Consider the following 20,290-nt stretch of genomic DNA (forward strand, 5'->3'; position numbering starts at 1 on the left):
ATTGTACCTCCCACTAACACAAGTATCGAATAACTCTGCTACCACCTAGACTTAAGTTTGTCAATAAGATCACCATACACAATTGATTTAATTGAGAAAAATGAAAGGGCACAGAAAAATTAGCCCTGCACCTTTGAAGAAATGAAATAACATCCTGAGTAAGAAGGCATATTTGTGGAAGAAACTAGACTAGCATCCAAAATTAGTCCAGATCATTTGCCCAAAAAAATTCATATCATTGACGTTTGAGCATCCTGCTATCTTTTTCAAGATGTATGAGACTGAAATTAGAGTGGAACTAAGAGTCAAATTTCCATTGACGCTAACATTAGCGTTTTCAATAGATAAATTGACCGTTGTTATTATTTCGAAATGGAATAATCAAACCCCAATCATTATTTGTCCTTCATCTCTACATAAATGATGGTCCTTAAAAGTTAAAGCCAAACTGGTAAAGATGTCAAAATCGTTCTCTAAACCTTGTAACCAATATAAACCAAAAAAATTTGCATTAATATAGTCAAAATTTATTTAGACCAAACAAATCATAGGCGGCTCATTGAGCGTATCGTTATGAGCCCGGTTGGATTGGCTTATAAGTTAGTCAAACCAGCTTATAAGTCATTTTTAACCTATTTGAGTGTTCAACAAAAATAAAAAACAGCTTAAGAGCCTGTTTGGATGGGCTTATGCCTATAAGCTGTTCAGCTTATAAGCTAAAAAAAATAAGTTTGGATAGTCTAACTTATTTTTTTTGGCAGCTTATAAGCTGCTTTAGATAAGCTAAGTCAAATGGGCCCAATTATTTTTTTGAGCTTATTTTAAACACAAAATAACTTTAAGCTGGTCAGCCAAACACTCAAAAAAGCTAAAAACAGCTTATAAGCAACTTATAAGCCAATCCAAATAGGCTCTAAATTAAGTTAAAAAAATACTTAAAATAAGTCAAAACCAAAAAGTTGCTCAGCCCTAACGTTTTTTTTGGGGGGGCTTAAAAGCTATTTTGATTTGACCACCAACTTTATCCTTTTATCCCTTATACTTTCTATTAATTTCAATCCTTACTTCTAAAAATCCTTTAAGCACTTTTATCCAAACACGTAACTGTTTATTCATAAAATAACTTTCACCACTTAAAAGTACTTAAGCACTTACGCTTAAAGGTCATTTTTTTCCAGCTAATCCAAAGGGGCTCTATACCACTTATTTTGTGGCGTGTCAAAATTATGAGCCCATCTTCAGTCTACCGATAGCTTGAAAAATTTACATGATAAAAAATTAGTTGAACACCAATTGCACTTGGTTATCCAATCTTATGTTACTAACCAGAAAATGGTACATAAAATGTTGAGCATAATCAAATCATGCATCCAATCGTATCTAACACCAAACAGTGAAAAAAAAACATCTAGTTTTCAAAAAAGGAAAACCAAGAAACAGTGACGCGATAAACCCGGTGGATAACGAGACCTTCCCTCTACCTTTCTTAGCGGGATTTCACCAAGTAGCCAATTTTCAATATGGTAATATTTACTTTTCGCCAATTTTGACAAACGTCATTCCTCCTCCATTGCATAGCAATTGTGCTTTGTTAAAGTACCGACGGAGAGCAATGCAACCTATGGGTAGAGACAATTGATTTCGTGGCAAAATCTAATTAATCAATAAAAATTAGATTCACCTCCACTCAAGGAGGTTTCGAAGGCCGGCTTTGAAATAGCACGATTTAATAGGAAGGCCAAAGACACATTAACTCAAACACAGCTATACATTAAACACTTGGTAGTTTTCAGTTGTCCTAAATAGCGGTTCTCCAAGCTGCTATCTGTTCACTTGCACCCCTTTCTCCACTGAAATACCAGACTTCTGTTTGTAGTGCACCTGAAACCGACTATAACTGATGTCCGGTTGAGTAATGCTCGAGTAAGACACATTTACTCAACCCCAGATAAAGTAAAATCACATGCATTATGTATCTAGAGTTTCAAACCAGTACAAATACAAAAGAACTCTAAAGAGAGCAAGATCTCGTTCCCACAGCTTTTGCCTTGTCAATTTGTGACAGCAATATAAAAGAAAGAAAAACACATGGAAAATTTAGTAGGGAATGAAAGGTTGGTAACTCAAAAGTTGAAAGTGACACACACTTTTGCTAAAGGAGGCCAACTACTAAATCTCTTTGGCATTAACAAAGATGGGAATTGGGATTATTATGATAGATCACCAAAAGGCAGCTTATAATACTCCAATCTATGTTGCTTGGACCATTCAAAAATGCCGCTGGGTGCGTGTCGAGAGTCCTCCAAGAGTAGTGCAGTTTTGAAGGATCCGACACGAGTGTGGTAGCATTTATGAAGAGTCGGAGCAATATAGATTCCATTAGGTATACTACATTACTCTTGCCAGCAATTACAGCTCAAAAAGGATGCAATGAGAGCATATTAGGTTAGATATTGCAGTGAACCATCACAAAAACTTGAGAAAATGGAAAGTTCAACCGGCAATGTCTCTGCTACAATTTGAGCCTTGTCATCACTCCAACACTTAACGGCTATTTTATACATACTGTACAGACTGTATACACGCACCAGAGAGGAATCAACAAGATGGTGCTTGCTGTTACGGAGGCCAATGTTTAGGCTTTTACAAAGAACATTATCTAAAGTTTTATCTAAGTGTTGTCCTTAGAAAAGATTTTGCTCAAGATTTTGCTCAGTTACAACAATCAAAGAGCACTAATCAACCATTCAAACTGCCTCCAGATGCATTGCATAGGGGATAACATTTATATCCAGGAAACTTAATGTCAATGAGCACTGGCAGACCCTGCTATGTAGCTCTGGGTTCGGCCCAAGACAGTGGTGTTCAGCCAGAAATATGAAAATATTAAACTAAAAGTAAGTAAAAGAACCGGATACGAACCCATAGCATTACGTAAATATGTGGTTTGATAGTAAAATCCTTGAGACCAGAGGTTAACCACATGTTAGATGTTGCAACGAGTCTCACAACTCACAAGCTACATTCCTTTATATAGTTTTTGGTAGCTCCAACCATCAGTAGAAAACAAGATGTGCAAATCCTGGATCAGTCACTATCAACCGCTACACCACCATCCTCCAAAAACAAGATTCCCAAACCATTGTGCTCAAAAAACAAAAAAGAAAAACACGAAGATTCCCAAGCTGTAGAAGACGATATAAAGGTAATGTGGTAAGGGGTAGTTGTTTCCTTTTTAAAGAAACAAATATTTATAAGGAATTAGTGTGTTTCATTTTAAAAACTCAAGGAAAGGGATAACAAAATAAGAGATTAATGAAACTAAAGGAAGAAAGCAACTGAACAAGCTGTAAGCTGACAGATAAACACATGGTTATTCCAAGTGTATTAATTTCGTTAATGTGAACTTATTTAAAACTGCCAAAAGAAATGCAAAATTTAGCATTCCCAATGAATTACGTAACTCCAGGAAGTAAAAAACTCCACCTTACTTTACACTTCAATCACTTTAAGATCCAACATCTACAGAATTTCTGCACTGCTGGTCCAACTACTCACCGAAATTTAACAAGAGAGAGTACTATCTAGATCGGGAAAGTAAAACGGCACCTTCTTGACCATTTTCAATCACTTCCGTAATCCAACATCTACTAAATTCATAACAGCACTCAGCCCACCTACTCACCACTCACGAGTATTAAGCAATATTTCAACACTTGTCTAAATAATCCACCAACATTAATTTCATATTATCACGCCATTAAAATAAAAGCTGACGAGAAGTAACACAACACAAGGACAGGCATACTGGAAATATGACACGCGAATTCCTTACTTGATCTTCTATCTTCTTCCGTAGTATTTGCTTTTTATTTCATTATCTTCCCTTTTTTTTTTTGGTTGGGGGGGGGAGGGGGTGGTTAGGAGGAGGAGGATATTTCATTATAAGGGCCCATTCACATATCATTTTAACTGAAACACAGATGAAAATAAAAGGTTGTCAATTACATTGAATAACCACACCTTCTCAGATCTCTACTGAAGAAGGGGTGACGTAATGCTTCTGTAGCTTTCAGCCGTTCTGTTGGGTCATAACAAAGCATCCCTTGCAAAAGATCAATGAGATCTCCAGCAGAGCGATCCACGTGTTGCATTATCAGGTTCTGAAATATGATAGAGATAATATAACAACTAATAAAAACAATTCAATTAATGGAAAGGGGTTTAAAGAAAAAACAGAATATTAAAGCTCCAAAGCACTCATAGATCAATTATCCGTTTGGCAAATTTGGCTACATACTCAGAAATTAATGAATGAACCAACCAATTCTCCACGATATAAACTAATGGATCAGTACGCTAACAAATTACAATATCCAATCATGCATTTCTTTTAGTCAAAACTATTCAAAAATGTACAGGGAGTTGGGAAGCTTCTCGTATCAAGATATCACTCATATTACCCAAATTCAACATTTCCCTTGTAGAACAGGAGAAACCTAATCAAACGATCATACAAAAGGCCGAGCGTGAAAAAAAGAACACCAGAAAACATGAAAAGGTATTATTCACAGCATTCATACTATATCTTTTCAAACTACCAACTCAAAGGTATGAACATATATATATATTTGTCAATGCAGTTGCTAAAAGCTAGGGAAAACCAAAAACAAAAGAAAAAAAAGATAAATGAGTGAGATATATCCTACATACTAAAAGCAAAATTCACACATCTGCACTTGTGCTCGTTGAGAAGTTTATCGCAACAAGGCCTTATGAAAATTCTCACAGGATTAAAAACAGAAAGATTTGCACCACTGGCTATAGCTTAGACTCAGGAATTACCGGGAGACGAGGCAATTTCCAGACAGCCCTCATACTTTCACTTGAAGTTGCGCGTTCTGGCCAATCCAACCTTGCACCCCTTCTAAAATATTTCTCAGCACGGCGGCTACAAAAAACTGAGGCAAATAAAATTTGTTCTATTTGATGAAATAACATAAACAACCAATAAAACCAAAAGCAACAAAAATCTTACTCAGCTCTCACAGCCATGTGCTGAGGAAGAGGCCCTAGCACCTTTTCCATCATCGCAAGATGCTCCAAGTTCTCATGTGTTTGGAAAAGAGCCTCACCCTATATATGCATTGAGGTTTTGAGGGCTCATAAGTGAAAGTCAGAAAATCAAATGTCACAAAGCAATCATATCAGAGCCCGGGTAAAGTGCAACTTTTGAAAGCAAAACCACAAATAAATATAAATAGCTTACAGTGCAACAAACAGAAGTGTGGACTCCATGGCAAGAATGTTTGGCAAAGGAAAAGATACCTAGACCTAAATTAGACCCGAGATCACAGGAATAAAGCGATTCCAAGAAGAAGGATTTAACTCCTCCGCTGGCATGCAAAATGAGAATCCTTCCTTTAGAAAGAGAAACAAGAGTTCGTGTCAAGCATTATTGTCGTCACACCCAGTCTTTTTCAAATAATTTACCACATTTTCGAACAATGCTCATTATATTTGTTTTGAGAAAGAACAAGGGATGCTCATTATATTCCTGCAGTTGGACCCAAAATCTTCTAAAATATTAATAGGAAAAGGAAGTTAACTAATCCAATTAAATGCAGAAACCATGTAACAAATGATGAACATTTTTTCAATGTCTAACCGAATGGTCCGAACCTTTTTCGGAAAGCACCTGTGCATCACTGGATCATGACAGCCTTCTCAAACAAAAAAAGATAAGCCTATTGATTATCATGGAGCACACATTCAGGGGTTACAGGTCGAAAGGATGATTTGACCATGGATTTTCGTTGAGTATATCCACTGTATTCAAGAGGTCTGGGGTAGTTCACAGAAATCACTGTAAAACTGTGTCATAACAATTTTCTCCAGTCATACCTCATTGGGTACTCGTTAATGCTAAATAATCACTTCATAACCCTCGGTCTTGGGGTTTTAGGTGTATTATGGACAAAATAGCATTAGGAGCTATGGTCGTGTATTGTCTTGCCATTTAAGACGATTAGGACAGATCAGAGGGCATAATAGTACTAGCCTCAACCTTCACGTAACTAAGTTTGGTAGTAGTAGGTGAAGAAGATCATGATAAATATCCCAGCTTTTCAATAACATAGATGCTCTACTTAGGAGCAAAAAGAAAAAAGAGAACAAGAAAACTATAACAAACAAGATAACTAACAAACAAGGATGTAAAATCATACACATAATTAACTCTCACTTACAGAGCAAAGCTCAACAAGTATGCAACCTACACTCCACATATCACAGGGATAGTTCCATCCAAGACCTATAAAACAGCATAAGACAAACTAAAAGACTGACAAGATGCAACTTAAAGATGCAAATCTGAAAGAGATAGAAGCTACCTAAAATAACCTCTGGAGCACGGTAATGGCGTGTAGACACCACATAAGTATGATCCTGATGTTCAAATGTAGTACTGCCGAAGTCAATGAGCTTAATAGCACTTGACTTGGGTACATTCTTGAAGTAGGAACCATCTTTTGCAGGTCGCAGCAGGAACTTCATAGCAGGCAAGAAGGGGAAAATGACATCAGTGGTAAACACTTTTCATGTTGCAGAAAGCGGAGAAATCAAAAAACAATCACGACCTGGGCGATATGCCATTTCAGAAACAAAGGACATGCTATTTTTTTTCCCGAAAAAGAAGGTAATAATGATAACACGCTAATGTTATACAATCTCTGAGCTAGATCCTGGTTTCTACTTCCTAACCAACCAAGTAGATGGAACCATTGGTAAGTTTACAATACATACAAAGGCAGTTCGTATGAAAAAATTGAGCAGAAGGATAGAAGAACAAAAACAAACTTGCTCGATCTCCTGTTTCAGAGCTAAAACAAGAAAAACTGACAAAGCAGAGAAAATGTTACTTCAATAAAGTATTCTACTTTCTTTTTGGGTTATTCCAAAGAATAACACTATCTTCTTCTTCTTCTTTCTTTCTTTCTTTTTTTTTTTTTTTTTTTTTGATGACATGGGAACCCGCAGCCGCTACCCTTTGGGTGCGCACAGGGTAAACCCAACTCCTGTGCAATAGCTCGCAAACCACATAGGAGAGATAATCCGCACTAGGCAAGCCCCGTGCGACGAGCTCGAATCAGAAGGCAAATCCCCTGCTGTTGTAGGCAGGGGTTTCGAACTTGAGACCTTCATTATGAAAGCCCCATGCTCAACCAACTGAGCCACCCTTGCGGGTAGAATAACACTATCTTAAAAGATCAACATTTTCTCCCTGTTCTTTAATACTTTTCACTGTCCCAAAAAAGGCTAAATGGCAGCACTTCTATACACCACATTTGACTCTCCATTATAAACCGCAGACTCTTACATCAATGCAGGTGCTCATAGTAAAAAAAAAAAAAGAGGAAATTGGATGGAATACTAGGTTAAAGATGTCCATTTACCTCCCTACCTCATAGTTAATCGTACGCTTTATTACTTTTACAATCTGAACCGATCAAGCGGGTGCATAAAATATGTATCATGTATTCCTGTCATGACATTAGGCAAGAAGGTAGTGCTGTTTAATCTGTTTAAACGCTGAAGAGCACAGTGAAGTCAGAGACACTTTGATTATTTTAATCCTTTGTTCTTATTCCCTCATTCTAAATGGATGACTTAGTTTAACTAGGCTGAGTAAAAGCTTCAATAGATTATCATTGTAGCAGACTAGATTACAGTTAGACCTTCAAAGAGAAAAGTGAAAAATTTGTCACACCAAAAACAAGACTATAAGATTCAGTATCTTTTTACAAGAGCTGGAGTTATTTAAGGCAAAATTTTGTATTACAAGAAATGGCTCTATTTACTGACAACAAAAGGAGTCAGAAAAGTAGCACAGCTGCTGATGATATATAAAATCTGTTACTTTAATATATATTAAAAAAAAAAAAAAAAAAAAGAGGAGCCAGAAAAGTAACTTGAAATGAAGAAAATCCATTGCTAAAATTTGGAAAATAACCATCCTATTTTGAAAGAGTAAGCATTAGCTTTTACATGGTCCAGGAGAGAAACCATAGGCACAATGCAGATAGACTAAACACTACCAAGACATCTCTCTCCCTATCCCCTACATGTGCCAATTATTGAGAGAGAGAGACTAATAAAGCCAAAGAATTAGAAGAAAATGCCCAGAAAACTTCAGTTTGCATTGTCTACATTTATAGAAAGGCCAAAATGCTAATCCACAGGTTGTTCTTTAGCAAACCTGATTACACAAATATTGAGTTGATTCTCATAATCACAATGCTATTGAAAAGCAATTTAAATAAGACATAGTATATGATGGATTACCTTGTAATCTGGAACTTTGACATACTCTGATGAAACAAGGAGAATATTTTCTGGCTTCAGATCAGTGTGAATCAGTCGCATATCATGCATAACTGCAAGAAGAAAAAGGAATGAGCAAACTGCTAGAGTTTATGGACATCAATATTCCTAGAATAAATATTCGCAAGCATATAAGTAGAGATGCTCCCTTGCTCCGAAAGTAATCATATGTGCAACATAAAATCCAACTTAAAATGGTAACACGATCTGAGCCTCATAAAGCTTCTGAAAATTAACAGAAAAGTATGGTAAAGATTAGTTCACACACATGCTACAGACTCCAAAAGTTGTCTTCCAAACTCCCGTACAAGATCAATGGGAAATGAACGATAGCTGTTTTTGCGAAGAAAATCGTATAAGCTTGGACCAAGCTTCTCAAAAACCTGCTAAGACCAATTAAATCCATCCTCAAGTTTTTACACCCAGAATTATCATACAAGAAGGAGCTTAGCTGCCCCTCCAAATCCAATCAACTCATAAGCACTAATAATTACTTACAATACATATATGATTACGATAGTCAAACCAATTCCTTATTTGCACACAACTGCAAGAATAAAAGGAAGTGGTACTAGAATCACTTCAATTTCGGCTGTCAGTAAAGGAACACAAAAGGAAACAATAATTCCTACCGTTTGCCACCAAGATCATGCCTGACAAGTTTCTGTAGGACGTCTATCTCAATCATTGCTGCTTCTCGATATTTATGTATTGAACGAACAACTTTAATTGCCACAAGTTCCTTCGTTTCGTTGTCGAGGCATTCAAGGACTCGTCCAAAAGTCCCTGCAATTAGGTACCAAATAGATACAGCTAAATAAATGAACTAAAATATGTTCCACATGAGAAGTGCAAGAAGTGCACTATTAGAACTTAGAAGCTTCTCAAGAAGTAATTTAATATTCCTGTATCATTTGGGCAATCTGTCAATAGACACTACCAAAAGTACCAACCTTGATAAGCGGACACGTAGTCATGATCTGTCAATGCTCGGTGAAACTGAATATAAAAATACTGAGTAACAAAGATCACAGGCCATTTCTTTTTTTAACCATATTTTAACTCACTAAATGGAAAAATAGCAGGAAAAACCGACAAAAACATGTGACCATTTAGCCAAGATATCAAGAGAAAAGCAGTTTGGCAAAATGATCTTAATCAGGCTAGCAGGAAAAGAAAAGGATTTATTCAAACATAATTAAGATTGCTTCAATAACAGAAAGTACAACGACATTATATATGTATAAAACAAAATAACCACCCCCTCCCCAAAACATAGAAAGAAAAGGAGGCAAGATTCAGGAAAGGAAAAAAGAGAGGGGAATAACTAACCTTCCCCCATTTTGCTGAGTATCCTATCTGCAAATACAGCAAGGAGTGGATTAGGAAAGAGAAGCAAATGTTACGAACATAACTCTTTACAGGATAATCATTTTGGTGCAGTTGCATGTGATCATCCCGCTAATTTTAGATGTCAGTTCACTAAGCCGATTGCCAAATCTAGGTTAAGGTGATAATTGGAAAGAAACTGTGCCATCCTGTATTTACTCTGATAGAAAAGAATTGTTATGATGGTACTTGAACAAAATGTCCAAAACACAGGTATAATAACCCTCAAGAGGATAGTCAATTAATTTTCAAGGGACTGTGTTACTATGCCCTAAAGTATACTTAGTATCTCAGTTGTGGATAAGCCACATCATACAAATAATGGAGAGAATGATGACCTCAATACTTCATCATTTTGGACTAGAGCATATTCGATAAAAATCACCAGGGAACAAAACTAAGCCCCACAGAAAGCCAAGAATTCTCGCTCTGCCAGAACAGAAATTGGGATGATTTCTTTTATCAGTAAAAAGAAAAAATTCTAGTAACCAGTTGGTACAAAAAAAATTCTAGTAACCACTTGGTACCCTATATCCTTGGCCAAGCCTAATTCAACTTTGCAAGCTCATATCATAGTTTGCAGCATTACAACTCACATTCACTTATAAGAGCATCTCTCCATTCTCTTAAGACACTTACACAAGGACATCTAGAATGATTAGTACTACTTGAAATACTGCTAGCTTGTGCAATTTGTCAAGTGCTAGAATCAAGTTAAAAAATACAATTTAGATGCTAAGATTCTAAATCTTTTTTAATAACCACAAAATCATCGAAGGCCAGTGGCACACGGTTCAAAACATGGTGGATAATGGAGCCGCCCCTCTATAACTCTTCCCCGCCTAAATACCATGCTTTTATTTGTGGTACGGTTCGAACCCGTGATGTGCTATTAACCAAAACATCACAATCGCGCTCTTACCACTAGACACTAGACCAAAGCCCGAATACTAAGATCCTAACTCATTTGATCGAAGGGAAAGTAAGATGTAGATCTTAGGTACGAATGGTCAAAATCTGAAAGTGCAACTTCTAATTAAAAAAAATAGAAAGGCCTTTTTATTGTTTATAAATAATAGAAGGCCTTTTCAACATGGAAAGACAGAATCACTTGCCCGACTGTAACACATTAGAAATCCTGGTACACTTGCAATGTGGAGTTACCAATAGAAATAAAATAATTTACGAGAACAAAAAGGCAACTTACAGCGAGGAGTTAAGTTCTCCCCAATGGAAAACACATAGTGGCCATCTTTATCATCCGGTCTCCGAGGAGGGGATCCATTATGAGGGATCCCTTTGTAATATATCGAAGAATAAGCATAATTCAGCCCTGCTCCATTTCCAAATTCTTGCCCATAGTATATTGTTGGAAGAACCTAAATGTTTAAAAAATATTATATTCCGTTCCTTCCCAGTGCCTTTTTCTCAAAAGACATAATTCAGAGATTTCACTTATAGCATATTAAATGATACCGCATATTTATTGACTGATTTGGACTACATCATGATTTGCAACACTATGTCTATAGCATATGAACACCTTACTCCTATCCTATGTGTGATGATAGGAAATGATACGAGCATGATATTTAGCAGGCAAACAGAAAGGCACGGAATTGACATTCCAAATGGTATCTCCCCAGCACTTACCCTTGACAGATAAGAGAGTAATGTTATTAAATGCTCGATGAGATACAAGAACATGAAACCTCAAATGCTTGATAAGATATAGGAATATAATGACTGCATCCTGTTCCAGAATATTGAGATTTGCTAACTGATACACTCATCAAAAAAGAAATTTAAGAGACTCATCAAGAAAAATTGCTAGTTGATACAAGTGCCAAACTTTTCAGACCAAAACGCATGCCATGGAAATCTCTAACATTGTTAATTTGCGATGGCAATAGGATAAAAGATACTGCTAATTTCCAGAAAGCAACACCATATAACACATCTTATAGGTCTCCTTCTATCAGTAGATGGCCAGCCATTTTTCCAACACATTCTTCTATACGCTTGGTAACAATTTTGCCAAAGCTCCATTGATAGCCTCAAACATTCCATCTACGTTTAACATTCAAGTATGCATGCTACCTCTAAATGCCTCAAGTGCGTTCAAAATGAAAATAGCTCATAATAGACCATTCATTTCCAATTACCATGTAAGGTCTTTCTGGACTTTCAGAAATTTTAAGGATTAATTCAAGTTTCCAACGAGAAGGAAAAGAAAAAACCAAACATATTCTATGCATAAGCATTTTTTTCTCAAACAGATATTCACGCATAACTAAAAGCTAATGAACATTTAGTATCACCACTGTATCATTTCCTGAGATTTTGGTGCTTCTAAGCCAAAATAGCTTTTAAGCACTTTTCTAATGTTTGGGTGATAAAAAAGTGCTTTTAAGCACTTGTTTTTAAATCAAAATAACAAAAATAAGCCAAAAGCCATAACTTAGGATTCCTAACTTATGGCTTATGCTTTATAAGCCATAAGTTATAAGCCCATCTAATTTGCAAGCCTTATCTGTGTCAAAAGTGACAATACTCCAGTCCCTTATGTAGACACGGGAAGAGGACAAGGACAAGGTGACATCAGTTTCTCAAAACATAGGAGTTTACATGGTAAAGATTCCAAAAGCATAAATTTATTCTACTGCAACTATATAGACATACATAGACTTTCAGAGACAACTTTTGGAAAATAACTTTTGATTTTTGGTCTTTGAAACAAATTTTTTCTTTTCTGATCAAGTAATTTTTGGTCTTTGAAACAAAATTATCCTACAGTAGTTAAGGTTCCCGAAAAGAACACAAGCAGCCAACCACTAACCAATAGCTCCACCTAAACATGGTTTTTAAGGGTTTCATTCATTTATTTTTCCGTTTTGAACAAATTTTCTTGACTCAGTTTTCTAAAACAAATTTTAGTTCAGTTTTCTAAAACAAATTTTAGACACTCACTCTATAAGACATCTGGAAATGCATAGTTACCTTCATCCTATACAACAAAATTCTATTTACCTATAAAGTAAAAAAGCCAGTAGTAGCGCAAAAATCAACTAAAAATGGTATCAGTGCCCAAACTGTAGTCAAAGTTCGAGCCATGGAGGATGTTGTCATAATAAATAACCCTTTCAAGCAAATTTCCTTTTGCTGGGTTTACCCTGTGCGCACCCAAAGGTAGCGGCTGCGGGTTCCCATGTCATCAAAAAAATATAAACTTTATGCCCACTACCATTTTACGAAAACGACCTTGTTTTCTCCCATAAAACTCCATATTGAGTTCTGATCCTTATTCCCATTAAGAAGTTTGACTTTGGACGCAATCCTAGTCTAAAAACTACCTCAAGTCCCGTAATTTTTTTTATTCTTTTTTTGGAATAAGCTACTCAAGACCCATAATTTTTAGCACCCTTTTAATGGCAAGAATGAACTGCCTTACTAAACAACCTACATCTTCTCATAAAGAAGGTACTTCAAATTCAAGCTTCTAGGCCTAACATGGCTTTTATCAACATTCTTGATGAACGTTCATGTCTAGCTCATCTTTCACAAATACCCCTCCAGCTACCTTATGATTCTCACATTACAAATTTCAGTTCCAACTAAAAACAAATGAACTCTGAATTCACATGTTATACCAATGGGTTAATAGCATTTTTGTTCTCTAAATTATAGATATACTCTGATTTTGATAAGCACATTTAACCTTCACTTAATCGAACTGTGTGTTTTTAGTCCTTTTATGTAAGAAGTATGTTGTAGTTGAACCACTTTTAGAACTATATTACCCTCAAATATGGAGTAACAGTACAAGCTTAACATAATAAATTGGGCAATTAAGTGGCAGAGCGACTAATAATTATGATAAATTTGTTAATATTCACAAGCAAAGGGATCAAACGTGCACATTTCTATTAATTGATGGTTAAATGTGCTTAGTCAGATATTACAAGGATCAAAATTAGAATTTATCAATAAACAAACAAACTTCACAAATCTTTACCTAATAAAACACAATAAATAAAATACCAGCACAAACTAATACTACATTTTTAACTAATTTTCAATTCTTTTTCAAATGAACTCCAAATTCACATATTTTAGCAATTTTCTTGACATAAACAAACTTCAAAAGTGGCGAAGCGACTAATAACTATGGTAAATTTGTGAATATTCACAAGCAAACGGATCAAAAATGCATTTTTCTATTAATTGAAGGTTAAATGCGCTTAGTCAGATATTACAAGGATCAAAATCAGAATTTTTCAATAATAGAGGCACCAAAAATGCTGCTATTAACATAAACAAACTTCAAAAGTGGCGGAGTGACTAATAACTATGGTAAATTTGTGAATATTCACAAGCAAAAGCATCAAAAGTGCACATTTCTGTTAATTGAAGGTTAAATGCGCTTAGTCAGATATTACAAGGATCAAAATTAGAATTTATCAATAATGGAAGCACCAAAAATGCTATCAACATAAACAAACTTCACAATGCACCAATTCATTTAGCTAAAGTTAAGTCCTAGTTGATAGAAAAAAACTTCACAAATCTTCACATATAAAACACAATAAATAAAATTCAAAATGCAATAATTCATAACTAGTTCAAAATTGAGGCCTAGTTGATACAAATTACAAACAAACTTCACATAATCAAAACACAATTAAAAAAAAATACATATTTAAGTAAATAATTTTCAAATAAAATACCTTAGGAATTGGAGGTTGAATAATTGGTGGTCCCACATCCCATGTTAAACGAGGTCGTTTTCGAGGTCGCTTGTTATCAATATTTCTCCTTTGAGAAAATTCCATTAATGGTTGAGTCTCCATATATAATCACCAGTAAACAAATTATAATTAAAATATTTGATGAATTTTATTCGAAAATTTAACGGTTCGAAAACCCTATGGATTGTAACAGATCTTTGAAATGAAATGAGAGAGAAAAGTAACCATGGTTAGTTAGTTAATCATTAGCCTTAGTTAGAGGTAGAGTTGGGCTTACGGGTTTGCTTAGTTGACCCGACTTTGTCCGGCATGTATTATAAAGGGCTTAAACCCATCAGGATTTTAAATAATTTAGGGCAAGTTAAATATTTTGTCAATCGATCAAAAATAATTTCATGCGCTGCCCAAATTCAGTATTATTTTGTGTCAAAAAGTATATTTTATGTAATCATATATTAATATACAAAAAATATACATTTGATGGCTATTATTTTAGTGGGTGGCTATTAATGTTAATTTCTCAAAAATTTATGGGGCGTTATATTTGGGTATTTATTTTAAAAAATTAATTGGTATTTCTATTTGAGAAAACTATACTCTGGGAGAAAATATTTATTCGCTTTAGCTCGTATTTTGAGTTTGTTGCCCGGATTTAGTTCATATCTGTGTGTAAACACCTTTTATGCACTTTTATATAAGGTAAATATTATGTATAATGTTTTCCCCAGCTATTATGTTATATAATATTGTATAAACTGAAAATATGACTACATAGCGTAATATTCTATGTTGGGTGGAATATTTCTAAAAAATTCAAACTCTATTAGATGAAAGAGTGAAATATGGGACGATTACAAACATAATTATAATTTAACTGATTTGAATTGAATTCTTTTTGCTCTAATAACATGCATGTTCTTACCGACGTTCTTCATCTAGAATTTTGTACAGCTTCCGGTCCTTCAACTAGCTTTCTTTCGTTGTTATTTTGTTAAATTGTATTATTAATATTGCTTAAACCTTTCTCTCTAACCTTTCTTACTCATCTGTAACACTTCGTGCCTTCGGTCTAATGTTGACTCGTAAGATGGGGATATAATGGAGTCAAGATGGGAAGTAAAGGAAGTGTTTTGAAACCTATAAGAAGTTATAAGAAGAGTTTTTGGGCGAAGTAAAGTCGGAAGTTACTCTACGGTGCATGTTTTCAAGTAAGTTTGCACCAGGACTCGCTTAAAGTGAGTATTCAGAAAAATATATAAGCTATTTGAGAAAACTTAAAACATGAAAATTGTAGCCTTTTGAAATACATTTACATTCATATACGGTGGAGCCCATACGAATCTGTGTACAAAAAGTTGTGTACGCTTTGCTAAGGAGCAAGAGAATGGGTCTATATTATCCAAGTTCGGTCAGTGATGAGCTTTTGTACAACACAACAACAACACAACATACCCAGTGAAATCCCATAATGTGGGGTCTGGGGAGGATAAAGTGATAAGCTTTTGTAATGGTCTTTAAATGTTGGGAAAATACATAAAAAACCCCTCAACGTATACTCGGATTAATTATGACGCACCCAACCTTTGCGGGCGACCTATTACCCCCCCCCCCCCCCGGTCTTATTTTTTCTGTATTTTTATACCCCTTTTTGACTGACGCGGCAAAAAAAAAAATTGATGCCCAGTTGCACACTCTCCGCCACATTGGTGTCACGTCACTACCACTTTTCCTTTCTTTTTTTTCATTTGATTTTTCTTTTATTTTTTATTTTATTAATTATATTTACACTAATTAACCTCTAATTAACCATTAAACCATTAATTTTGTCTTCTTCATCACTAAACCCTTCTTCTTCTTTTTCATTTCAAGAAATCCATCACCCATTTTCTTCTTCCATTAACACACACATATTCAACCCATTTTCTTCAAAATTAACAACACACATTCAACCCGTTTTCTTCCTCCATTAACACACACACACATTCAACTCATTTTCTTCCTCTATTAACAACACACATTCAACCCATTTTCTTCCTCCATTAACACACACACACATTCAACCCATTTTCTTCCTCCATTAACACACACACACACACATGCAACCCATTTTCTTCCTCCATTAACACATACACATTCAACCCATTTTCTTCCTCCATTTACAACACACATTCAACCCATTTTCTTCCTCCATTTACAACACACATTCAACCCATTTTTTCCTCCATTAACACACACACACATTCAACTCATTTTCTTCCTCCATTAACACACACATTCATTTGAAGGCAAATCAAACACCAAAATATCTCCTCCACCGAAATGGCATTATGTTTTAATGGGTCAGACCCATTTTCATATTGGTCTGAAATCTCACTGTAGATTTGCATCACAATATTGATGTAGAAACGAATTACTCCAATTATTTTGGGCTAACATATCCAGTGTTTTCTGTTGTTGTTGTTGCTGCCCCCTCCCCAACCTGCTCCTCTTGCCCCGCCCATTTGAAGAAATTGCCATTGATACCCATTTGAAAAAATTGCCATTTGAAGGACAAACTGTGCAATTTCTTCCTTTCTGGGCTATGTTCAATCATGGCGACGTCGGTGGAGGCGGTGTGGCAGCGGCGGTGGGGGTGGTTGAGGATAAAGAAGAAGAAAGAGAAAAAGGAGAAAGAAGAAGAAATAGAAAAATAAATTGCAATTTGTAGCTTTAACAATTGAAATGTGAAAGAAAGGGAGGGTGGGGATGGGTGAGAGGATAAAATATAAATAAATTTTTAAAAATATAAAAAATATTTTTACTGCTTTTACTCGCTATTAATTTATTTATTTTTTTGCCACATCAGCCAAAAAAGGTACAAAAATACATAAAAAATAAGGCCAGGGGGGTAATAGGTCGCCCGCAAAGGTTGGGTGCGTCATAATTAATCCGAGCATACCTTGGGGGGGGGGGGGGGTTATGTATTTTCCCTATACTGAAAATTACTATATATAATAAGGGGCAATCCAATGATTTTTGTAGTTATTAGTTGCATCTCAAACTATTTAGTTGAGCATCTATCTAATCAAAAGAAGAGCTCTTCCAAATTTGCCCTTGTACTTGCTATTTATTGCATGATATACTAAAGTATGTTTCAAATAAATCAAGTGTCACGCCCCGAACCATGGCCTGGGCGAAACACGGCACTCGGTGCCTTACTGCATGTGACCGAGCGAACCACCTGGCTTGCTGAATCATCATAAGGCATAACATGAGCGGAATATAACGTGAATGCATGATGAGCCTTTATAAAACGTAGTAAGTCATAATACTTAATAAAAATACTTGTTTAAACATGAGTGCAGAAATAACATGAATGAGCCAAAATGGCTATACGACTCCGAATGTCTGACATAACATAACTGACTTGTCTAGTCTATGAAACCTCTATCATGACTCTGACTGGAAAACATACTTACTGGGACAAGACCCCCAGCATACCTTAGATGCATAACTAATCATAAAACAAAAGTTGACTAAACCCCGAATGAGATGGGGCTCACCAATAAGCTGATACGAATGCTGTCCTACTGAGCAGATGTGTCGTCCTGTATATCAGTACCTGCATCGTGAAATGCACGCCCCCGGGCAATAAAAGGGGACGTCAGCACATTGAATGTACTGGTACGTAAAGCAACTGAATGAAATAACATGGGACATGAAATAACATGATAAGAACTGAAACTGAAAACCTGGACATGAACATGAATACATATATTTATATATAATATGGTAAAAATATCATAAGTAGGGAGAGCAATAACTTGTAACCGATCCATGGTCTGGTGCTTGCGTCCCGCCAGCAGAACACTCAGTCCTTGCCAGGGAACATGAGATTTAATAAAATATGAAAGGATCCAGTCATTATGAGAGATCGTCCGGGACATGGGTGGAGCGATCCTCATCCTACGATGGCTACGTAGTTTCAGGCTATCTGAAGCCCTCCTCGGTAATTAAAGCAATTCCCAAAAACATGAACATGTAAAATAAGTGGCACTTGCTGCCCATGGTTTTCATGAATATAACTTGCTTGTACATGGATATCATGAATTATAGCTTGCTTGCATGAACTTGTAAAACATGTATAGTATTTTCTTGAAATAGCATAATATATCATAAACTAGCATGCATGAACCCATGGAATGAGATATATGGGTTTTTCATAGATTACAGACAGATTCTTAATAATCATAAAGACATATTAAGAACTCAATGATGGAATTATAACAATTCATAGATAATATAAACATGGACATGGACCTAGGGTTATCATGAGCATGGTATAGAAACCCTAGTTTTTCGTAAAGAATCATAATTTATGGATTATGAGGCATGGGGAAGAACAATGATGTTCCCACATGTAGATAGTAACTCTACATACCTTAATCGTTCCAAAACTTGAAGAAAATTCTGAATCATTGAAGAAGAATTCCAAAAGCTTTGAATTTGGAAACCTTGAGAGGATTTTCACTGATTTTCGTAGCTACTGTTCGTGGCTCAAAGAGTACTGCTCCGGACTTCCAAATCCAATCTTCACCGTTCATATTTTAGACTTATGTGTTATGAACACTCAGTTAAAATTTGGGCTTGATCCAACGGTTAGATTATTGGTAAATACCAATTAAATATGGCTGGTCGGAGTGAAAGTCAACAGAAAAATACTAAGGGTTTCTCTAACTCTTTACAACTCTTGATTTTATAGGTACCGGGGTGGATGGATTTATTCTAGTGTTTAGAAACTATGTAACCTTGTATAATTCAGAGGTTCTTGATTGAATGATTTACCTTAGAGGAAACCTCAAGAAACAAGATTGTCAAACCAACTCTTGAAGGTTTCTTGATAGCAAGAATGATTTTCTTGCGGTTCTTGAAGGATTGGAGTGCATAGGTTCTTTAGGTATGGAGGTAGAGAGAAAACGAATAGTCTCTTAGGGTTTAGAATAGTGTTAGGGACGTTTTTACTTCATACAATAATAAAATAAGGAGTCCCAATTCGAGTAGGAAAAGGCTAAAAACGTAACCCAAAATTCAAAAATTCTGCTCCAACCAGTGATAGTAAAACAGGCATAACTCTTAGCACAGTACTCTATTTGAGCTCCATAAGATACCGTTGGAAAGATATTCCAAAGGGATACAACTTGCATGTTTAAAGTTTTCTCAAATTCACAATGAATCAAGGGGTTATGGGTGCTCGAAGTAGGCCTATTGACCATTTTCGCAAAACGCACAAACTTTCAAATTCTCTGCTAAACTCTAATGATATAAGTCTAACCTTTGTTCTAAGATACGGGGTGTTACATCAAGACACTTCCAAATCTTTTTGGTAATTACATGGCCCTTTAGTTAAACTTTTTGCAAGTGAGGTATGTATCGTGACTTTTTTGGTGTCATATATTTAGCCCTGTTTTACTTAGATTGCCACTTTCAATTTGTAAATATAAAAAAGTTTAAGACTCTTTAAAATGCTTAAAATTTTGTGAAGGGTGATGATGTCATTTAAAATAAACAACTATTCACAAAGACAAAAACAATACGACACTAATAACTTTGAAGACCTCATTTGGTATTGAGAGAGAAGTCTTTAAATGATATTTTCACTTTATAAATTCTAAGCTTATAATTAAATTTCTCTTGATCTTATCTCTTACTAATAATAATAATCTTTTATTTTGAAAATATAAATTTAGTTATGGTATTTTAACATAATTTTGTATAGTAGGAAATAAAATCAA

The 20,290-nt window shown here is 35.4% G+C and overlaps 1 protein-coding gene across 7 annotated transcripts; it reads right to left on the reverse strand.

The window, feature by feature from the left end:
* Positions 1-1,455: 1,455 nt before the first annotated feature.
* On the reverse strand, positions 1,456-14,801 carry LOC132630204 (serine/threonine-protein kinase AFC1-like). Of its 7 annotated transcripts, none has more exons than XM_060345786.1 (13): positions 14,499-14,797; positions 10,979-11,150; positions 9,715-9,741; positions 9,015-9,168; positions 8,881-8,929; positions 8,651-8,768; positions 8,344-8,435; positions 6,393-6,549; positions 6,249-6,313; positions 5,039-5,136; positions 4,846-4,951; positions 4,024-4,163; positions 1,456-1,881 (listed from the first exon to the last, which is right to left on the reverse strand). In XM_060345786.1, exons 1-13 carry the CDS (start codon positions 14,619-14,621, stop codon positions 1,830-1,832), a joined length of 1,353 nt encoding a protein of 450 aa, XP_060201769.1. In that variant the 5' UTR covers positions 14,622-14,797; the 3' UTR covers positions 1,456-1,829. The 7 variants fall into 7 exon arrangements, with proteins under 7 accessions (XP_060201769.1, XP_060201768.1, XP_060201766.1 ...); XM_060345785.1 differs by having other exon boundaries at positions 1,456-1,891; XM_060345783.1 differs by having other exon boundaries at positions 1,456-1,897.
* Positions 14,802-20,290: the final 5,489 nt, after the last annotated feature.

This window comes from Lycium barbarum, chromosome 3, assembly GCF_019175385.1.
Source record: "Lycium barbarum isolate Lr01 chromosome 3, ASM1917538v2, whole genome shotgun sequence".
NCBI classification, from domain to species: domain Eukaryota; kingdom Viridiplantae; phylum Streptophyta; class Magnoliopsida; order Solanales; family Solanaceae; genus Lycium; species Lycium barbarum.

What these genes read in the sequence shown, in the direction of transcription:
- LOC132630204 (XM_060345783.1), bottom strand. Translation starts at nt 14,621, where the DNA reads ATGGAGACTCAACCATTAATGGAATTTTCTCAAAGGAGAAATATTGAT. An exon ending in GGAGAACTTAACTCCTCGCT is followed by an intron (nt 9,742 to 10,978) that starts GTAAGTTGCCTT and finishes CTGTATTTGCAG; the next exon opens with ATAGGATACTCAGCAAAATG. An exon ending in GGAAATTGCCTCGTCTCCCG is followed by an intron (nt 4,164 to 4,845) that starts GTAATTCCTGAG and finishes ATCATATTTCAG; the next exon opens with AACCTGATAATGCAACACGT.